This window comes from Morus notabilis, unplaced genomic scaffold, assembly GCF_000414095.1.
Source record: "Morus notabilis unplaced genomic scaffold, ASM41409v2 Scaffold535, whole genome shotgun sequence".
Lineage (NCBI taxonomy): Eukaryota > Viridiplantae > Streptophyta > Magnoliopsida > Rosales > Moraceae > Morus > Morus notabilis.
Genome location: NW_010367018.1, coordinates 190,872 through 214,411, shown reverse-complemented (window position 1 = coordinate 214,411; position 23,540 = coordinate 190,872). Strand labels below are relative to the sequence as shown.

The 23,540-nt window shown below is 33.8% G+C and overlaps 2 protein-coding genes across 2 annotated transcripts; both read left to right on the top strand.

Moving 5' to 3' along the window:
- The first annotated feature begins 5,354 nt into the window (after window positions 1-5,354).
- Window positions 5,355-8,850, top strand: LOC21404731 (receptor protein kinase CLAVATA1). Its single transcript, XM_024174524.1, has 2 exons — window positions 5,355-8,055; window positions 8,335-8,850. Exons 1-2 carry the CDS (start codon window positions 5,433-5,435, stop codon window positions 8,691-8,693), a joined length of 2,982 nt encoding a protein of 993 aa, XP_024030292.1. The 5' UTR covers window positions 5,355-5,432; the 3' UTR covers window positions 8,694-8,850.
- Window positions 8,851-14,003: 5,153 nt separating this feature from the next.
- On the top strand, window positions 14,004-22,582 carry LOC21404730 (kinesin-like protein KIN-6). The gene is made up of 25 exons (XM_024174527.1): window positions 14,004-14,513; window positions 14,621-14,820; window positions 14,942-15,065; window positions 15,148-15,242; window positions 15,435-15,570; window positions 15,710-15,775; window positions 15,929-15,991; window positions 16,129-16,179; window positions 16,289-16,371; window positions 16,446-16,560; window positions 16,967-17,027; window positions 17,116-17,222; window positions 17,351-17,542; window positions 17,675-17,779; window positions 17,883-17,993; window positions 18,183-18,239; window positions 18,354-18,425; window positions 18,501-18,572; window positions 18,657-18,728; window positions 18,820-18,916; window positions 20,288-20,376; window positions 20,771-20,875; window positions 21,260-21,816; window positions 21,909-21,987; window positions 22,205-22,582. The coding sequence occupies exons 1-25, from the start codon at window positions 14,004-14,006 to the stop codon at window positions 22,301-22,303; spliced, it is 3,318 nt and encodes a 1,105-aa protein (XP_024030295.1). The 3' UTR covers window positions 22,304-22,582.
- Window positions 22,583-23,540: the final 958 nt, after the last annotated feature.

Here is a 23,540-nt window from a genome sequence, read left to right as displayed (position 1 = left end):
TCCCGTCAACATATAGTTTAAACTTAAAAGTTAAAACTGTAATAGTTCAAACCCTTCAATCAAAAGAGACCACTTACTTATTAACCACCGTCTATAACCTTGGTTGACCACTTTGTCTCAAGATATTGTAACAGTCACAATCACTCCCTTATGGACATAGCATATTTGTTGGCTATACTTTTGAAAAAACAATAAGAATAATAAGGCAACTCTTTGGTCTTAGTTTATGAGTGGCTACAACCTACAAGTATGGTATTTGACGTATATATATATTATGTGGTGTCTAGAGAATTTTTTGTTATTCATCTAAACATTATGAATTAATTTTAAAAAATTTCCCTTAAATTATGATTTTTTTAGCACTCTATTTCTCAAATTTTAAAAAATAACATTCATTATCTCTGGATTTTAATCCGTTCATTTCACCAATTTGAGTTTAGAATTCGAATTTTGTTACAGTAAAAAGTTTTCAGAAACAGTCACATTTAACTTTTTTACTATAGTAAAAAACTCTTAAATAAAATCATATCCTAATTTAAATTAAAAACTCGAATCAGCAAACTAAACGGACGCTTTATCATTCCAAATGACAAAAATCACCACTTATCTTTTAGTAAGAATTAAAAACACAACTACATTTATACCCTCATAATCAAATAATTCTCCGTTTACAATGAATCACAATATCCCTCTTGTTCGTCTCGTCGAGAACCACCAACCTTCCGCCGCCGCCTCTGCAAAGCCTCCCCGCAATCCCTTGGCGAATTTGAGCCTGAAATCGCTGCTCATATCAAAGCCCTTCTGCAAAGCCTCCAAAGTCCTAAACCCCACCGGCATCTCACCACCGAAATCATAACACAACCTTTGGGGGAAATCGACAAAATGAACAAACTTTTAACGCATTAGATTTTTTTTAATCACTTTTTTAATAATTTAATATTGTGGTAAGTTTAATTTACAATAATATTCTTCTTAAATAGGTCGAATTTTATTTATGTAGTGAATTCTGTCACTCAATGTAACATAAGGGATAAAATTATTAACGGAATAAAATTTAAAGAGAGCGGATGTTACGTTTTGAAATTTAGAGGACAAAAGATTAAATGAGTCATAATTCATGGAGAGTTTTTGAAATTAATCAAAACATTATTTATTATAACTACTTTTAAGATTTTTATTGTGTCATAAAAAATAAAATATTAGTAGTTTTATGTTTTTAATTATTATTTCTATATAAAGATCGTATGTTTTGCAAACTTTTATATTTTGATGTGGAAGGCTCTATTATCAAAGGACCTTTATTATTTTATTATTTATTTTAATATTAAGAAGTAAATAGAGTAAATTTCGAAGGCATATTAAGAGCCAAAAACAGAGATGTACATGTTTTTTTCCTTAATTCTAATCACAATTTAAATTTATTATTATTATATTTTATCTCACAAAATTTATTTTTTATTCAACTTCTCCAATCAAGTTGGAAAAAAGAACAATATAAATTTAAAGTTCTTGTATTGTTGAATGTGCCATTACATTCCTTCTCTTGGGCCTCAATGCATAAATCCATAAAAAAAAAAAAAACACTGTTGGATCTCTTGATTGATCATTGAAAAAATAGAAAATTTAATATGAGTTTATACTTTTATTTTTTTATTTTTAAGGAAAAAAAAAGAGAAAACTGCGGGCTCGTTTAATTTTTTAATTCAAGTTTTTAATTGAAATTTAGATGTGATTTTATATGAGAACTTTTTACTGTAATAAAAAAGTTATATGTGACTGTTTCTAAAATTTTTTAACTGTAACAAAACTCAAATTTTAAATTTGAATTGGTGAAATGAACGAGACTTAGGGGTTGTTCTTTTGGGTGAAAAACTCAAAAAAATGCAACTCGAGTTACAACTTTATTCGAGTTTATGTTCTTTTAAGTTTAAACTCGAGTTTAAACTCGAGTTTAAGACTAAAACTCGAGTTCAAGTTTTCCCTTCAACTCGAGTTCAGAAACTCGAACTCAAATTAATGAACATTATTTTTTATATTCTTAAAAATGTTATGACTTTTTCGTTTTAATTCTGATTAAGATGATTTTTTTTTATGCGTTGACAACGAAAAGACGAATAAAACCCAACCCATATACCCTATTAAAATTTTCCATTAGCATTGAGTTTTTATTAAAATACAATCTAAATACAAATTCAAGTTTTGACTCACTCAAACACAAACTTAAAAATATTCTTATCTCAAACCATAACTCAAATGTATACAATCAAACACAAACTCAAGTTACAAGTTCAACTTAAGTTGTAACTCAAATTCAACTCAAGAATTATACTAAAGTTAAACTCCAAAAGAACAAGTCCTTAGGGCTTGTTCTTTTGAGTGAAAAACTCAAAAAAATGCAACTCGAGTTACAACTTTATTCGAGTTTATGTTCTTTTAAGTTTAAACTCGAGTTTAAACTCGAGTTTAAATTCGAGTTTAGGACTAAAACTCGAGTTCAAGTTTTCCCTTCAACTCGAGTTCAGAAACTCGAACTCAAATTAATGAACAATATTTTTTCTATTCTTAAAAATGTTATAACTTTTTCGTTTTAATTCTGATTGAGATGATTTTTTTTTCTATGAGTTGACAACGAAAAGACGAATAAAACACAATCTATATACCCTATTAAAATTTTTCATCAGCATTGAGTTTTTATTAAAATACTATCTAAATATAAATTCAAGTTTTGACTCACTCAAACACAAACTCAAAAAAATTCTTATCTCAAACCATAACTCAAATGTACACAATCAAATACAAACTCAAGTTACAAGTTCAACTCAAATTATAATTCAAATTCAATTCAAAAATTATACTCAAATTAAATTCTAAAAAAACGAGTCCATTTTTCCGTTTTCTTAATTTGAATATCATTAAAACTCCTTATAAGATATGTTCTAATCATAGTTCTCTACGAAATTGATTGGACAAGACTAATAATAACCGGCCATTCTTTTCAAGTTGCTCTCAGAGTCCACACGATATTTATTTATTTTTTTATTTGTTTGGTTTGCCATTGACTTAATTTGAGGTAGGGTAGGGGTTTGCTCCACCGCATGTTTGTTAAATCGTGATAATTCGACTTTGGACAATCAGCAAGTACCAACCATAAAACTTTTTCTCCTGCCAACATCTAAAAAATATATCAGCCCACTCATAATATGGTCCATATAAAGGAAGACAGAGCACAAACTTTGTACTTAAAAACGGATAGAAGGTTCATAACTAAACGAATATCACATCCTAAAATAATGATAAACAAGGCATTTAAGACCAAGTCGTATGAAACACTAAAGCAGACGCGGGGGAAATATTTTCAGCATCTAAAAAGTTTGCAAATCTCTGGATAAACAAATGATTTTATTGCAGTAAAAGTAGCAGTTAATCTTTATTCTCCAAAATCACTCACTTAATAGATTCTTTCTATTACAGAATTCTCCCACTAACGCATTATTTGAGAATATGAATCTATTCTCCAACTTAGAAAGAATAAATGCTTATATCCCAACTTATACGGCTCTCAAAAACAATCCCACTTGAATTGAACCTCTTTCATTCATCTCCACCATAGAAAGATTAAAGAGGGTCCATAAACAAGCCAACTGGACCTTTTGTTATAAAGACATAATCTAAAAAATACATTGTATATTGTAAACAAAGTCCACGAGTGGACTCGTTTTTAACAGGTTGCGAGAAAATGAATACAATTAAACAATATTCTTGTATATAGTTTTAAAAGTTAAATTTAAAAACAATCGACATAAAAAAAATCAACATAAATTAAAACAGAACAAGCTGGTGAGTGAAGATCTCATTTTTGTTATCTTATCCTGGATAGTGCACTGTTGGGTAATAAGAACTGCACTGAAAAGTGAGAGGGAAGAAGACTGAAGGGTCTCATGAGTTGTGTGACCGTGTGAGGCAGAAGACTGGCCTGTTTGTGGCACATGACTGAGACGATCCCAGATTGATGAAAGAAAGAGATGGCAAATAAGAAAAATACAAAAAGAGTGGACTTTTAGCTCTCTGCCAAATGGAGTCAGAGAGGAAAGGTGTCTGTCTGTCTGGGAAAAGACACAGAGGGCCTTTGCTCCATGGGCCCAGCAATGCCCCCAAAGCCCATTCCATCATCAGTTTCACAGAAAGATAGCATCCACATAGATTTTTGATTTTGATAAATCCAAGAAGTGGATGCACAAAATCTGATTACTCGACTTTATTTACATTGAGTGGCCATACATATCCGAAATCAAATGATAAATATAAAATAAAGAAAATTCATTGCATTGCTGCTACCTTTTTGATTCACAGTTTAAAACACAATGTAAATAATTCTTTTTTAGACAATTCAAACATTTTTATTAGAGTTTTTTATTTAATAAATATTTAAACTTATGAGAGATTGCATAGATCATTTTTTGATAAATTGTAACAAGCTTCTTTAATTTTTTTTTTTCCTTTTGGCTATTTGAAGATGTCTTTTACCAAATAAATTGATAATACCCACGCCATGAAAGAGCCAGAAGAGACAGCTCTGCAAGTCCAACAAGATTATCATGGAGCTTTGGAATTCAAACCGCAAAATCACGCCGTCAAAGCACATCTATCGGTAATCGCGCGACTAAAGAGTATGTACCATCACAGACAAGCGTGTACCATCACTCTTAACGTCAATCTTTTCGTTCATAAATTTAAAATTATAATTTAAAATTATTTTTAATTTATATATATATTTAAAAATATATATATTATAATAAAATATAAATTATAATTTAAACTAAATACACTTTTATTTTCTTTTTTCACCCCTCTAATAAACCAGCTATGGCCTTGTTCATATAAGTTTTTATAATTAAATTTTTTTTAAAAATGTCATATCTTTTTTATTACAGTTAAAAAATTTTAAAAAATATTACACTTCAATTTAAATTAGAAACTCAAATTTATAAAACGAATAAGAATTACTCAGAACAAAGATAATGGCAAAATGGAAAAAAAGAAAAAAGGAAAAAAAAAAACTAGATCAAACGTTAACAGCCCGTTAATCACCGTAAAATCCATAGATGGCATCGTACGGTAGGACCCAGGGCATTCCAAACTGCAGGTTATAGACCTCCAAGCTAAAGCTAGGACATGAAACCTCATGCAACTCTTTTCACTCTCCATTTCTCTCTAACTTTCCAATTTTGGTTTATTTATTCAAGCTTGATTCTCCTTCGATTCTCTTTCTGAAGCCTAATATATTATATTATAATATAATAATAATCTGTACACTACTATACTACTACTACTACTACTATTTGTAGCGTCATAGTTTCAAACCCCTACTCCATCCATACCACTGAACGGAAGATAATCTCCTATTTTCTTTCTGAAAAAAGCTTCAAGAAAAGATGATGATAACTTTTACTTGCTCTTCTCTCTTTTGTCAGATTCTTCTTCGCGTTTCCTTGTTTCTCTTCGTGTCTTCTGCCTGTTGCGGGTACACTGAACTCGACATACTGTTGAAGCTCAAGACCGCCATGATCGGACCCAAAGGTTCCGGTCTCGAAGACTGGGTTCCTCCTCTTTCTTCTTCTTCTTCTTTGTCTTCACACTGTTCTTTCTCTGGAGTTTCATGTGACGAAGAGTCACGAGTCATTTCTCTCAACGTCACCGATCTTCCTCTTTTCGGTTACTTGGCACCGGAGATTGGGCTTCTCAACAGGCTCGTGAACCTCACTATCTCCTCCGACAATCTCACCGGAAAGCTTCCTGCAGAGATAGCCAACCTAACTTCTCTCAGACTGTTCAATATCTCCAACAACTTCTTCAGCGGAAGATTCCCCGGAGAAATCACGCTCGGAATGACCGAGCTTGAAGTGCTTGATATCTACAATAATAACTTCTCTGGTTCATTGCCTATGGAGATTATTGGGCTTAAGAATCTCAAGCATATTCATCTCGGCGGTAACTATCTCACGGGGAATATTCCGGAGAATTACTCTGAAATTCAGAGCTTGGAGTATTTGGGCTTGAGTGGGAATAGCCTCACCGGAAAGTTTCCAGCGAGCTTGTCTCGGTTGAAGAATCTAAAAGAAATGTACGTCGGTTACAGTAACAATTACGACGGCGGAATCCCGCCGGAGTTAGGGTTCATTAGCTCGCTCCGACGTCTTGACATGGGAAGCTGTAATCTCACCGGCGAGATTCCCAAGACTCTGGGTCTATTGAAGAATTTAGACTCGTTGTTTCTGCAGGTTAATCGTTTGACTGGCCAAATACCTTCAGAGCTTTCTGGCTTGGTGAGCCTTATGTCTCTGGATCTCTCCATCAACGAGCTCACAGGAGAGATACCGGAGAGTTTCTCGGAGTTGAAGAATCTTACGTTGCTCAATCTGTTCAAGAATAATTTTTACGGAAGAATTCCGGAGTTCATCGGCGACCTTCCAGACCTGGAGGCTCTTCAGGTATGGGAAAACAACTTCACTTTTTATCTTCCGAAGAATCTCGGCAGAAACGGAAAGCTTCTTTATTTGGACGTAACGGGGAACCATCTGACGGGGCTGATTCCGCGTGATTTGTGCAAAGGAGGGAGATTGAAGACGCTGATTCTGATGCAAAATTCCTTCTTTGGGCCAATTCCTGATGAGCTCGGCCAATGCAAGTCGCTCACCAAAATCAGAATCATGAAGAACTTCTTAAGAGGAACAATTCCTCCTGGTATTTTCAACTTGCCCAAGGTAAGCATCATTGAACTCAACGATAATTATTTCTCCGGAGAACTTCCCTCCAAAATTTCTGGAGACTCGCTCGGAATCCTCGTGCTTTCCAACAATAGGCTTTCGGGGAAAATCCCTCCGGCAATCGGAAACCTCAAGAATTTGCAGACTCTTTCTCTGGAAATGAACATATTCCACGGTGAAGTTCCCGAGCAAATTTTCGAATTGAAATTGCTAACGAAGATCAACGTTAGCGCCAATAACATCAGCGGCGAAATTCCGGCTTCGATTTCTCGCTGTACCTCACTGACCGCCGTAGATTTCAGCCAGAATAGCTTATCCGGCCAACTTCCGAACGGGATTGCTGATCTTAGCGACCTCAGCATTCTGAATTTTTCCAGAAACCATCTCACTGGCCAAATCCCCAACGAAATTCGCTCCATGACGAGCTTAACGACTCTCGACCTCTCTTACAACAACTTCATTGGAAAACTCCCCGTCGGCGGACAGTTCATGGTGTTCAACGACACGTCGTTTGGAGGAAACCCCAATCTCTGCCTGCCACGTCACCCCTCATGCCCATCCCCATCAAACGGAGTTTCATCTTCCGATCAAAACCACACCAACAAGGGTTTAAGCTCTTCCAAGCTCAGCATAACCATAATTGCCGCGGCCACAATTCTGCTTCTGATCCTCCTCACGCTCTGCCGTATCAGAAAGAAGAAGCTCCAGAAATCACGGGTGTGGAAGCTCACAGCCTTCCAACGGCTAGATTTCAGAGCGGAGGACGTGCTCGAGTGCGTGAGGGAAGAAGAGAACGTAATTGGCAAAGGCGGCGCCGGGATCGTCTACCGCGGCTCCATGCCCGACGGCGCCGACGTGGCGATCAAGAAGCTCTACGGCCGCGGCGGGAACGATCACGGCTTCTCCGCCGAAATCCAAACTCTGGGACAAATCCGGCACCGGAACATCGTCAGGCTTTTGGGTTACGTGTCGAACAAGGAAACGAACTTCTTGCTGTACGAGTACATGCCTAATGGAAGCTTGGGAGAGCTATTGCACGGCTCGAAAGGAGGGCGTTTGGAGTGGGAGACAAGGTACAAGATCGCCGTCGAGGCTGCCAAGGGGCTTTGCTATCTCCACCATGATTGTTCGCCGCTGATTATACACAGAGACGTCAAGTCGAACAATATCTTGCTGGACTCTGAAATGGAGGCCCATGTCGCTGACTTTGGGCTCGCCAAGTTTCTTGGCAATGCTGGAGCCTCCGAGTGTATGTCCTCCATTGCAGGCTCCTATGGCTACATTGCTCCTGGTTTGTTTCCCTCTCTCTCTACTTTGCACCCATTACGGCCCAGTCAAAGTAGTCAGTTTGACTTTTTTTCTGATTAATGCATGTTTCTGATAGAAATTAACAATTTGATTTCTATCACATAATATAATCTTACTTATTATGTAGTAACTATTTTAATTAATAATGATCATAGTTTTGGTTATTTTTTTTAAAAAAAAATTTAATAATTTCGTTTTATTGTAACATAACTAATAAGATTTATGTTTTTTGTCTAATTTATTTTTTTGTGTGGCATGGCAGAGTATGCTTACACGTTGAAGGTGGACGAGAAAAGCGATGTGTACAGCTTTGGTGTGGTGTTGTTGGAGCTCATAGCGGGAAGGAGGCCAGTGGGGGATTTCGGTGAGGGAGTGGACATCGTGCGGTGGGTGAGGAAGACGACATCGGAGCTGTCCCAGCCGTCGGATGCGGCTTCGGTGCTGGCGGTTATGGACCCTAGGCTTCATGGATACCAACTTACAAGTGTCATTCACCTGTTCAAGATCGCCATGATGTGCGTCCAGGATGAGAGCTGCGCTAGGCCTACGATGAGGGAAGTTGTTCACATGCTCACTAATCCTCCTCGCTCTGCTCCAACTCAGAGCCGCCTCAACCTCTGATTAGATGTTTGTTTTGGTGGGTCTGCAACACTATAGCAAAATATGTTTTGGAGTAAATAAATTAACCCAAAACCAAAATGTAAAATAATCTTTGTTGCTGAAAGGTTGTGGATATAAACAACATGGTGCACAACTCGTTTTAGTTCCACGGTCAAGATGTGGGTGCTTTGGGTAAAAAACTGATCAAGTTTTGTTTTTGTTGTTAGTCTAAAAATGCTTATACATATGTCGTTTGTTGTCACTTTCCGTTTTTTTTTTTTTTTGTTCCCTTTTCCTTTCGAAGCTTTGTTGTTAATTTCCATCTGTTTAAAGCTAACAATGGATGATCTTTACCGAGGATTTAGTGAAATCCTGATTATGCACGGAAAAAAAACAACAAATGAGGACACGACAACAAATTATTTTTGAAAAAAGGGGTGAAACTCACAAACGACTAAAATACAGCAGACAAACAAACGACAATGAGAGGAAAAGTACATTGAATGCCGAAACGACAAAAATTATACGAGAGTAAAAAAAAAATTTGAAGTAAAATTTACGAACGACAAAGTATGGCAAACAAAAACACAGCAACGACAATAAAAATAATAATCTATATAAATACTAGAAAGGCTTGGCTTTCTACTGTTCCTCTTGGTCGAAAGCCCACCACCAATTTTTTTGGATTAATAACAAAAATTACTCTAAATTATACTTCTCTTAACATTTTGTCTCATAATCTTTAAAATATAATATTTATTCCTCTTAAATAATGAAATGTTAACAAAAAAAAAATCCCTCAACTAGGTTTTTAAGTGAAAAAGGAGCAAAATGTAAAAAGGAAAAAAAAAAACTAATTACAAAAACTCCTCCAGGATTATACCTCGTAACACTTTGCTTCTTTTTTAGTTTCTTTTGTATTTTAGTTCCTTTTTTTTTTCCTTCTCCTTTCTTGCCCCTCCTTTTTTTAATCCTAAAACATATATTTTTTTATTTGCTCCTTTTTTTACTTTTTTGTCCTTCCTTCTCTAACTTTTTTTTTTTCCATTTTGGTTTCTTTTGAGATTTTATATTCAAATTTTATATGTTTTAAATGTGTCTCATTTCTAAAACTTTGTTTTGGGAAAAAAATTATTGTGATGTGCATTTTTCCTTTTCTACGCCTTTTAATTTGATTTTAAAGTTTAAGTTTTCTCTTACTTTGCTCTTATTAACATAATATCTTTCATGCGTACCCGTGTTTTTCTTTTTTACTTTTCATTTTCATTTTGCCAAGAGATTCTTTGTTATTTAAATGGAGATACTTAAAAAATGTTTGTGTTAGTCGTGTATTCCTTGTTATTAAAAGGTTTTTACTATTAAGTGAATTAAAAAACATAATAACACGGCAATCAAAACGTAACACATGGATTACTTTTCACGTGCATAGTTCAACTAGTCCATATAATAAAAAATATAGCATATGAAAAATTTAACACAATAAATAACATTGCATTATAAATTTTTTTTTTTTTTACATTCAAATGCTAAATTTATAATTAGTATATCAATTATAACATTGCATTGAAAATGCTCTAAAAGCTTTCATTGTTTGGGCATTTCGGTCAAAACGGTAATGTTTTGGTAGAAAGGCCCCCATCTAGCGTTGTTGTGTTTTTTATAAAAAAAAAATTGCTTCTTTTAGTTGTTAGTCCTCTTGTCGGTTCTCTTTGTCTTTTGATCCCTCCTTCTTTCGTGTCCCTCCCTTTTTTTCTCAATCATTTATTTTTACTCTTTTGTTTTTTACTTTTTGCCCTAAAACATTTATTCTTTCATTTTGATCCTCTTTTTTTTTTTTTTTTTTCTTTTCTTCCTATCGTAAAGGCTAAAACTAACTTTTTTTTTTTTGTTTTAAAACTTATTTATTTTTTCATTAATGGCAAACACGGGTATAGTTACCACGCGTTTCAACCAAAATGGCAACATTTTGGTTGAAAACTTGTGAACAATAATAGTCCCGCACATTTTTTTTCTCCATGGTTTAGTTTTCCTCTTTTTCTTTTTGCTTTTTTTCTCCAAAATTTTTATATTTTTTGTTTAGATATTTCTTTCTGGTGTTACTTCAAAACTTATTTATTCTTTCATTTTAATCCCTTTTTTTTATTTTTGTCTTATCTTTTCATTATTTTGATTAAACTTATTTCCCTTTTTTTATTTTATTGTTTTGATGTTTTCCATGTTTATACTATTGTGCAATAATGATTATTTTAATGATATTGATGTTTGGTATTTGTAATATTTCAGTTTTAAAATAATTAAGAAATTACTATAGTCATCATTAAATGAAAGGTGAATACATCAATTAATACTATGTGTCAATTTAACTTAAAAAAAAACATTTCACTGAGTGTGATTTTACTACTCAAGTTCTTTTGCTACAATATTTTTACTTATAAAAATTCAAATTTAACTTTTTTTTTTGTAATGTTTTCTCTTATATAAAAAAGTTTACGTTGTGACTTGAGTTATAAAAAGAGCATACCTAAATTTGACATGACACACTAATTTGTCATTGCATTGGGAATGCCATTACTAGTGTGTTAATGCCTAATTTGATATTTGAGCGATAAAAATATTTTCTAACGCAGTATGCTTTTTGTATTAAATTTAACACATGCTACACTTGATTATAAATTTGGCACTAACATAACACATGCCAAAACTTTTGCATTTAATTCTATCATTACAACATTATTATTTTCAATTTATTTTGAAATTCAAAGTTTGATTTTAAAAGTACCAATACTTAATAATTATAGTTAAAAAGTAAATATAGCATTTGAAACAATACTATACATTGTTGTAAAAAATAACCTTGATATTTACATTAAAAACATTGTTAAAAATGGTATGCATTTTAAAATTAAAAGTACTATATACCCTAATTTATACTAGATTGTAAGAATTGTTTTGTATTCTATTGGTATAGAATCTTTGTGCATTACTATGAAGGCAGAAACTTCTAGTTGCATTATCAAGTTTTGCTTCCATTTGTTTTACTGGTTTAGCTCAATTCAACTCAGTTCGAACAGTGAGTATAGTTTAAATTCATGCTTGGTAAGCCCACAGTTCAAATTATATTCCTCCTTTTGAACTGAGTTAAACTATTCAACTTCGAATTTAGCTCCACTCTTAAGCTCAACTGTTCAAACTATTTTTTAACAGTAAAAAGGTGTCTACTCTCTCTCTCTCTTTTACATATACCAAACACAAATTCAAATTTTATTCGCTTTTAGATTAAAATTTTAATTGTATATCCAAACGTCAATTCAAACTACAATTTAAATCACACAGTTCAACTTTTTTTGTTCAAACAAAAAATTTAAATCAATAAAATTCGAACCAGCGAACCAATCAGGGGGTTTGTTTTTATTTTTTTTTAGTCTTTGTTTATTTTATAGGTTTGAAGTTTTAAAAATTTAAACAAGTGGTGAATTTATGTTCAGATCAAAGGGACTACAAGAAATAGTAAAAATCAAGCCCGATAATAATTTACTTCTTTCTTTCTAATTTCCCTCTTCTTTTGCATTTTCAATTGGACAAATTACACTTGCCCTCCCTGAACTATTGGTCTCGTAACAAAATGACCTCTAAAGTTTAAAAATAACAAAATTTTCCCCTGAACAATTCACCATTAGCACGCGTCCCCTTTTTCCGCCCCCTCGGTTAAATTTTGAACGTTAAGTGACACGTAGAAGTCGCCGAGGCATTTAATTTTTATTCTATTATGAAATGATGATTTTGCCCATCTAAGCCCAGCCATTGACTGGTCAAACTCACCGTTGACCAGCATTGATCGGGATGGGAGGTCGGCGGGATGTGTGTCAAATCGAAGATCTCGAAGTGAAGAACATTTATCCGGGGTCGATTTCTCCAAATGACGTTCGGTTTGCAGGAAAATGCCCAAACCTTAAAATAGACGGAGGCGGTACATTAGAGCTCCTTCGACACCGATCGGGAAAGTAATCACATGGGTTTTGCTCCACTTAGTGAGGGGAATATGATGGTACAACTTGCCAGCGAAACGGAGGTCAGATGGCCTTGGAATTCGATGTGGAGACAAAATGGTTCAAAACTTTAACCGACGCTTGTAGGTGAACAACGACAAGATCAACGGCGAGATTCCGGTTCCGAAGGTTTTTATTGGCGGGCTCCATGGGTGGTCGGCATTTGGTGACGGCCGGAGGCCGAATAGTGGCAGCTCAAAGTAGCAATGGGGCTTGGTTTTTCACGTGCAAAGAAAGAAGAAAGAGAGAGAGAGGTAGTGAGAATGAGAGGGAGAGAGGGGGAGAGGGAAATCGTCATATGTTTGTAGTGGTCTTGGAGTAGGCTTGGATGAGCAAAATCGTCATTTTATAATAGAATTAAAATTAAATGCCTCAGCGACTTTTACGTGTCACTTAACGTTCAAACCGAGGGGACGGAAAAAGAGGACACGTGCTAACGACGAATTGTTCAGAGAAAAAATTTATTATTTTTAAACTTTAAGGAGCATTTTGTTACAATACCAATAATTCAAAAGGGATAAGATTTGTCGGGCCTGTTTGTTTCCGTTTTCGTTTCCATTTTTTACAGTTTTCGAGAACGAAAACGAAAACGCGTAATAAAAACGCGTTTGGCGTAAAATTTTCTAAAACTTAAAAACAGAAACGATCTTATCCTTATTTGAAAATCTGAAAACGATTTATTTCCGTTTTCATTATTTCGTTTTCTCTCTTCAGCTCTGCGACCGTCTGCGACTGCGCCTCCCCCCACTCTTCTCCCGCCACCATCGTTAACATTTCCTAACTAACATATATAATGTTATATTAATATATTTAATATATTTAATATTATTATTTATTTAATATATTATTATTTAATAGATTTAATATTATTATTTATTTAATATATATTATTTTAAATATTATTACATGTTTTTAAAAATTAAACCACCAAACACAATTTCAGTTTTTTTAAAACTGAAAACAATTTCAAAATAAAACTATCAAACGTATTTTTAGAAATTATTCCAAAATAAAAATAAAAATATTTTCATTTTTATTTTCATACAAAAAATAAAATTATTTTGGAACAAATTCTAAATGCACCGTCATTTTCAATTCTCTACAGGACACTTCTCAAAAAAAAAAAAAAAAAAATTCTGCAGGGACAGAAAGGAAAATTAAATGTTCATTTCAATCGAGTATTTGACGCTTTTAAAAAGTTGAATTTTCCGCCAATTCCAGAAGAAAGAAAAGCAAAGAGAGCAGACGAAGCAACAGAGCAAGAGCCTCAGTTCAGAAGCAGAGAATGAAGGAGGCAAGAAAGAGTCCTCTGTCGTGTCCGTACACCGTCACCGTTCGCCGGAACCCACACCGGAAGGCAAGGCCTCCAACGACTTCCACAAAATGCCCTCAAACTTCGGTTCTTCCTTCTTCTTCAACGGTGCCGGAGGTGCCTTCCTTTCCGATTGATGAAATTTTAGCTATAGAGGTTCCTAGTAGAAACCCTAAACCTAATTCAGACTCCGATTCCGAAAATCTCAGAGTCTTCCTCAGAATCCGACCCCTTCTGCCATCCACGAGTCTTCCGCAGAATCCCAAATCGAGAGCCAAAAACGCTTGGCCGCAAAACCCCGCGAAGAAGAACTCTGCGAGAGAAAAGACTGCGAAGAAGAACAAGTCTAGCGATGTGTGCATTATAGTCAACGATTCTCAGTCGGTGACTCTATCCCCGCCCTCGTCATTGCAGGACTCTAAACGGATTAAGTCGGAAGTCTTCGAAGGATTTTCGCACGTATTTGCCCCAGATTCTTCTCAGGTTAAACTTTCCCTCTTCTGTTTTCCTTTTCTAATTGGGATCTCAGTAATTGGATTGGATATGATGATATATTTACGTGAAAAAGGTTTTCTTTTTGCTGTTAATAGGAGCAAGTGTATGAGAAAATGATGAACCCTTTAGTCGAGGATTTTCTAAGGGGCAAAAGTGGTATGATAGCAGCGTTAGGACCTAGCGGGTCTGGAAAAACTCATACCGTTTTCGGGTGCCCTAGGGACCCTGGTGTTGTACCACGTACGCTTCAACGGATTTTCAAGCCAGCTTTGGACACTGCTTCGGTTTCCCGGAGGTAATTGGTTAGATGTGAATGTCCTTTTCAATTTGTTTTGTTGATTAGCACTCACGTCAATCTGACAAAATCTGTTAATGAACCATTGTATCTTTAATTCTTCGGTATGGTATGTCTATAGATCATTCAACATTTCGATTTTTGAAATACTCTCCGAACGAGGAAAAGGAGAGAAGTTGTTTGACTTGTTGCCAGGTGGAGCAGAGTTAAGCATGCGCCAGTCAACTGTAAAGGGACTCCAAGAGGTTGAATATCTAATTTGAGTTTTGAACGAGTTATGATAATGGGTTCGAATAGTAACTTGTATGCATGCTTTTCTATTAATAGGTAATTGTTTCGGATGCTAGGGAGGCAGCATCATTAGTTTCTCAGGCAATGCTAAGACGTCTCACTGCTATGACAAATTCAAATACCCAATCAAGGTGCAATGAAGCCTAGCTATTTAGTCCTGTAGTTGCAGAATTCTCTACATATTTATGCATGTGCTTATTTTCCTCCATAATTTTGTGTTTGGTTACTCAACAATCTGGTATTAGTTACATGTCTTTTTGCCTTAACCAATTTCCAAGAAGCCCCGTATGATTTTCTTTTACTTTATGTTTCCATACATTTAGCCGATCGCAGTGCATTATCAAAATCAGTAGTGTTCGTAATAATCCTGACGGAGAAGATGATTCTGAAGCCAATAATGCTGTTCTAAATATCATTGACCTTGCTGGAGCTGAAAGAGAAAAGAAAACGGGGAATCAGGTTCGTCAATTTTGTGTTTATGTGATGGAATTATTTTTGTACAACACATTTTCCCTCCAAGACTGCATATTTGGAGCTGCAATTTCTGTTTATTTGATTGATTGTAGATGAGATGCAATTTCTGTTTATTATTTTTCAGGGAGCAAGGTTGCTGGAAAGTAATTTCATCAACAATACATCAATGGTTTTTGGCTTGTGTCTAAGAGTACGTGCCCTGACCTCCTAATAGAATCTAGGGACTAGAGTATTTTTTTTTCTCTTTCTTCTTCTTTCTTTCTTTCTTTCTTTTTGGGTGCTTTTGATATTTAAATTGGTGGTTCTGTTGCTGCATGCTATTGTGTTGTTTTCTTTGTTTTAGTCTTTGTTGGAGCATCAAAAGAACCCCAAGAGGCCATTGCAGAAGCATTTTCAGAACTCATTGGTAATTGCTCCCTATAACGTTTATAACCCTGCATCGCTACTAAACATTCTGTTTCAAAGACCTTTTGATCTCTCCGACATGACATTATAATTAAAATGTAAGTATGGGCCAGAAATCTGACTCTTTTCCCTGGACAGTTGACCAGGTACCTACGAGATTATTTGGAAGGCAAGAAGAGGATGGCTTTGGTATGCCCTTATCTGTTTGATCTGGCTAGTTTATGAGTTGTGGAAAAGTTATAGTTCCCTTCTTATCTTAACTTCTGAAAGTATCTCATGTTTTTGGCTATAATTCTAGATGTTGACAGTTAAGTCAGGGGAAGAGGATTATCTTGATGCAACCTACCTTCTAAGGCAAGCTTCACCATTTATGAGAATAATGTAAGGCTAGACCCTCAAGTGCTCCTAGTTTCAAGTTACTTTGGTTTGGCATTAATGTTCCATTTGCTGTATAGGTTTGATAATGTTGAAGAACAATCAAACATCCCTTCAAACAAGAGGCAAAATGAAGTTTTGTCTAGACGAGAGAAACCGAAGAGGATGAAATTTAGTGGGCCTGATGCTTGTGCGGTATTTAATTTTTTCCCTTTAAATGTCAACCTTCTGCACGCGACTCAAATAAGATTCTTTTCCCCACTTCAATTAGTGACGTTAGATGTGATTTGCTATTTCAGTTCTTTGTTATGTTACCAACTTACCATGGTTTTGATGAAACATTTTTAGGCTGCATGGTCATAAAACTGACCTGCAGAGACACCTCATTGTCTTCAAAACTGTCTTATATTTACACAGCAAGCAGTCCTTGACTACTTTACTTTCGCACTTACAATTGATAATCGTCACATAATCTGATTCGGTTAGCGACATGTGCACATAACTTATGAAGTTGTCTGCTGTCATTTCATAAAATTTTGGAGTATTACACCATTATCAAGCATGTTCGTTATTACTGTACTGTAATTGCTGTTGGTTTTAGATTGGCGAAAGAAAGACCTATGAGGAAGAGCACCGCACCCCTGGGCAAGTTTGTTCAAAAGGTATAATGAATTTCTAAGGTTATTAATTTAGTTCTTTGAGAGGACCCAATAATCTTCTAATAAGAAATTCCTGATTGTGCACCTTTAGAATCAAACTACGTTGACATGGCAGACAGAGATAGAAGTTATCAGATTTTGCAAAATTTTTCTAAAGCTTTATGGTCTGTCTTGAAGCAATATGGAGAAAAACTGAAGGTATGTGTTAACATTTACGTTATGATAGGTTCCCTTGTCATATATGGTTTCATAGCGTGGATGCTGTCTCAACGGTAAATTATTGAATAATTTATTAATCTATATTCTCTGGCCATGGCATGGATTAGGTGGCAGAACATGAAATTCAGCATCTTACTGAAAACCTTAAGCTTGAAAAGACAAGGAATGTTGAGTTGGAAAAGAAGTTGGAGGATTTTATGTCATGTTGTACCTGCTCACAGCAGAAGTCTGCAGAGGCAGAGACTAAATTTAAGCCTCGAGTAGAACTGAATGGACTTGATTCTAGCAATTTTAATAAGGTCTGACGTACTTTTTGTTGCTTAACTGTCCGCAACTTCTTACGTTTCAACTATTTATCTCCTTACCAATTTAAATATGAGGTACGTCTCCTATGTTTTGGAAAATAATTCTCTATTTCTCTCAATTTTCAGTCAACTGCAGACCTGTGTTCTTTCAATTTTAGCCCATCTCAGTTAAATTGCAACCCCAAAAATTATGACTCTGGGCCAAGACAGGATAAAGTTATATCTTGTCAGGTAGCGATATATAGTCCACTATTTCATGTGGATTTTCTCTTAATTTTCTGTGAACTGGATTTTCTCTTAATTTTCTGTTAACTAAATCTCTCTCTCTCTGCAGAAAAATGTAGAAGTTCATTCTTCCAACAAAATGGCATCTGGGAACGAAAGTTCTTCAAAAAAGTGTGACTCTAATTTTGAACAGAATCAAAGTATATTTTCACAGGCACAGGTACTGTATTCTGCTTTCTTTTGAAATGTTGTGAAAACCATCAACTCTAAGTTCATGTTTTAATATTTCATCCACAGAATACGGAAACAAGTTTTGCATGGGAGGCACATATGGTCCATAGTTATTTAGCTTCTTGCTCCTGTAACACTTAGAACTTGAAAGTTTTTAACCCATTAGTTTCATTTGTAGGTGAAAGAAGAAGATTTTACTTCAGACTTAAAAGGAGAGTGCACCAAAATTGAACAAGTATTTATCCATTTATCTTTTCCCCTCCTCTCCCAAAAGGAGTCAACTGATACTCTTGCAGTTCCTCAAAGTAAAAGCATCTGATAGACTGAAACACATTTTCCTCATTTCTAGGCAAAGAGTTTGGATGTTGACGTGGTTTATGGTTCATCACATTGCGCTGAAATCTTACGGCGGAAATCTCAGGTAATGAGTCAAAGAGAAATGGGGATTTATACTGGAATTGGATGCAAATATTGAGGTACATAGTTGTATGTCTAGGTGACAGAGGAAGCATTTCCCTCTGATTTAAAAGGGCTGGAGTCTGTTGACAAGGAAGGTGTATCTAATCCGGTAAGGCAGAGCCACCTGATTACGTTTGCACTTTTTCAAAGTGATTGCACTAATAGACTGAAAAAACCTTTTCCTCACTTCTAGGAGAGAAGGTTTGATGTTGACGTGGTTGTTGGTTCATCCCTCTGTGTTGAGACCTCTCAGCAGAGATATCAGGTATGAGCTACACGGAAATGGAGATCTTTATACAATGGCATACATTTGATGTCTTCCTTATTTGACATAGCTTCTGTGCATTTTATATCAGATAGATGTAACCTTTTCTGGTGCTGCCCATAATGCTGAGTTACACGGATCTAGGTGCTTGGAAACAAATGATACTTGTAGTACTGCAGAAGTGACAGGTTTGATTTGAAGAGTTCGCATTTGTTATTTATCTTTTAACTATTGCTGTTCTACAATTCAAAATCCGGTTAATTAAAAATGCTACTGGCATGCTACTCTCAGTTGAGTCAGCAGATATAGATCACCATGATTGACGGCATGCAATTGGATGCCATATAAGATTATAACCCTTTTTTTTTTTGCTTCCTGAGAGATATTTATATTGTGTGGCGGCCTAGCTACTAAGGGTGTGTTTGGTTGGGTGGAAAGGAATAGAATAGAATGGAATGGAATTGTAGTTAGATGTTTGGTTGGATTTAAAAGAAAAGAATGATCATTTAAAAGGAATGGTCATTCACTCATTTTGGGTGAATCATCATTCCTTCCTTAATGGGAGGAATGACCATTCTAAGTTATTTTTTATTTTTTTCCATAATTACCCTTCAATATTATAATATAATTAAAATATATTATATAGTAGTTATATCTTATAATATAATATAATATAATATATAATAAAAAATATTATAATACAATATAGTTATAAAATAATAATTTTATTATATTATATTACATTTTATATATTATAATATTATAATTATATTAACAATTTTAATAATATTGTTATATTATATATCATAATTATATAATAATAATTTTATTATATTATATTACATTTTATATATTATAATATTATAATTATATTAACAATTTTAATAATATTGTTATATTATATATCATAATTATATAATAATAATTTTATTATATTATATTACATTTTATATATTATAATATTATAATTATATTAACAATTTTAATAATATTGTTATATTATATATCATAATTATATAATAATAATTTTATTATATTATATTACATTTTATATATTATAATATTATAATTATATTAACAATTTTAATAATATTGTTATATTATATATCATAATTATATAATAATAATTTTATTATATTATATTACATTTTATATATTATAATATTATAATTATATTAACAATTTCAATAACATTGTTATATTATATATCATAATTATATAATATATTATATAATAATAATTTTATTATATTATATTACATTTTATTTCAGAGAATTCTTAAAATTACAACTAAACAAATGAATCAACTTTATTTTCCATTGCATTTCTATTACCATTTTCCTAGTGTAACCAAATGCACCCTAAAGTTTCTGATTCTTTTGCAGTCACTCTATTAACTCATGCCTTTTCTAACTGCCTTGTCATTTTTGACTGTGCGTTGGATAGGCATAATATAATTTTTCTGTGTCAACTTCTCGATCTAGTAGATACTGTAGTTCCAGCATGGATCTTAGATAAAGCCAATAGCTTATAGTTTTCCTTTATTTCCTATCACACAGTAAACTCTTCACAGCCACTTGTTAGGCGTAGAGATAGCTGTTCATCCGTGGAGTTGGACTTGGACCAGCTGGTCAACGAGGAGGATCAGGTCAGAAATTGAAGTTTTTTATGGTTTGAGTTTTACAATGCTCATCTCTCATTTGCTTTAGTAATTAGCTTTTCATGTTAATTTCGTACTAGATGAATCTTCTCCAACCTAATCTCCTAGGAATAATAACTAATCTTATATGCTTGTATACTGCTTACGTTGCACCCCAGAGTTATGGTATTTAAAGCAGAGTACATTTACAAAACCACAGATTTTCTAAATGGACGAACCTTTCAGGTACTTGTACTTGATTTTGATTGTCGGATAATCAAAATTATAAGATGTTTTTAACCTGTTGATTCTGAAAACCGCTTATACTCTAGCATTTATGAGCGGTTTGATTTGCAGCCTGATAAAAGGAACCTTCTGACATTTCACTATCCTACTTTTCCAGGAACTATTAAATCTGCCGAAAATCGCGAAGGACGATGTTGAATACTCTGAAGGCTATACTGCTCCTGATGTTGTGAATAGTGAATCAGGAGTTGAGAAACCAGAGGTATTGTTATTGTTTTGTTTTCCCTCCCAGGTTTTTGACTATTACCATGAAAGTTTAGTTCTTAAGATGATTAAAACTAGAACCTTAACGCATTACCAGGGTGAATATCTTTTTTTTTTTTTTTTTTTCCCCATACGTTTTGATGGAAGTGATTACCCTATTTTAAAAGTCATAAAATCACCTTTTGTGATTTGAAGACTTAGGAGATGTTTGGTTCATGGATTAGAATTATGAGATTAGAACCATTTTCGATTTACATGTATTTTTTGTGAGAGAAAACACTGTAACGAATCATGAATCATGATTCGAATCGGGGTACGAATCCCCAACCAAACAACCCCTTAAATCGTGATATATGGTTTTCTATTCTCTTGTCTTTCCTAGGAATTGCTGGATCCATCAACATCAGCTCAGGAAGATCTAGCAATTAGTAAAGAATGCAAAGGTGTTGATAATGAATTGGTTCAGGAAGATCAAGAAATTAGTGAAGAATGCAAAGATATTGATCCACTAAATAATGAATCAGTTCAGGAAGATCTAGCAATCAGTAAAGTATGCAAAGACGTTGATATTCTAAGTGAGGAATCAGTTCGCGAAGATCTAGCAATGAGTAAAGAATGCAAAGTTGTCGACCCACTAAGTGAGGAATCAGTTCGGGAAGATCTAGCAATGAGTAAAGAATGCAAACATGTTGATCCACTAAGTAATGAATCAGTTCAGGAAGATCAAGCAATCAATAAAGAATGCAAAGATATTGATCCATTAAGTAATGATTCAGTTCAGGAAGATCTAGTAATCAGTAAAGAATGCAAAGATGTTGATACGCTAAGTAAGGAATCGGCCAAGGAAGATATAGGAATCACCAAACACTGCAAAGTTGTCGATCCGCCAAGTAGTGAACAAAGGGTTCATACTCCCCCAAAACCAGGAAAACCAAAAAGGTAAGTGAGCTGCATCAATTGGACGGCCTTTGGTGCATTAATATGAATTTTCCTTCTGAAATTCTGTATTACAATATTGTTATTATGATCAGGAGACTTTTGCCAGCCTCATCCGTGCTACTAAGGGACTTCAATACTCTTGACGCTGAGGATAAAAGTGAGAAACGGAAGGTAAAATTTTTGTTTGGTTTCTCTCTACTTCCCCTCTCCTAGCAAAAGTACTTGAAATTTAGGTGTCGGAAAATTAGATAAATGCCACGCTGAAAGTTAGTAGTTATAGTCTTTGGCCTATAATTTGCGGAAAGGATGACATACAAATTCTCTATAATTCCACTCTCTATGTTCAGTCCTTGAACGTTTTTCTAATGAGTTCAAAACTAATTTGCAGGGAAATCGAGGCGTAAAGAAGTTTTCTGCGGATGAAAGAACCAGAACTCAGGGTAGCATCTCTCTCCTGCGCATGCTTCAAAGTAATATTCGTTCTTAGCTCCAGCTTCCAAACTTGGTTCCCTACAGGTGGGGCTTTTTTTTTTTCTTGGGAGACTGTCGTTTTGTGTTCACCGGCATATTTTCTAATGTTAAAAAGTATAATATGGCTAGGAAGTCAATGTTTGGCTGATGTAGATATGTATCTTGAAGTCAAAAGAATTAGGCATGTCAACTTGTTTGAAAAAGAAAAGCCATTGTATTATCTAAACTTTTGTGAGTTCTATAATTAAAACAAATGAAAAAAAAAATATTGGAAATAAGAAATTTTTATATAATTGTTCAGTTTCGGAGATAGAAAAGACATGATTTACGTCGTTTCTCCTTTCGTGTTTATTCTTTACTACATCTAATAGAATACAATCATTTCCCAACACACTTTTCCAATGAAATTGTGTATTTTGTTCTGAGAATTCCAGGGCCGGTGGGGTGGGGGAAAAAAATCTACCAAGAAGGTTGTATTTGAGGTTTCTACAAAAAAAATGAAAATAAAAAATACAGTTGTATTTGAGCTGTCCTATATCCATTAGTTTTATCGCTTAATTTTTTTTTTTTTTTTTTTTTTTTTTTTTTTTTTTTTTTGATTTTTTTTTTTTTTTTTTTTTTTTTTTAATTTTGATGTGAATTTCATCGGATTTTAAGTTTATAGACATCCACTCTCAGTGAGTGAGTAATGTAGAAAGCTCATGATAGCTAGAGTAGTTAATTGTTAAGTAAAACGTTTTTTCTTTATTTTAGTACATTATAAATAAAACAAGATTTCTAGTTTTTCTACTTTCCTTTGTCACGTCGAACAACACAATAATACTATCCGTTGTTGTTATTATTATTATTATTATTATTATTATTATTATTATTATTATTATTATTGTTATTATTATTATTATTATTATTATTATTATAATTATAACAGTTGATCAATTTTGCTTTCTAATTCTTTTTTTTTTTTTTCAGTGGACTTAAACACACACTAATTCTAAGTGAAGGGAACTTTTATAAAGAAACGAAAATAGTCTAAAGAGATTATCCACAAAAAAAAGTCTAAAGAGTGTAAGTTTTAATTTTTTTTTAAAAAAGAATATTAGTTTGACCGGAAAAAAGTGAAATTAAGGTATCGTTCATTTTATCAATTTGAATTTTTAATTTTAAATTTTTACAGTTAAAATTTTTTAAAAAATATTACATTTAATTTTTTTTACTACAGTTAAAATTTTTTAAAAAATATCACATTTCAATTC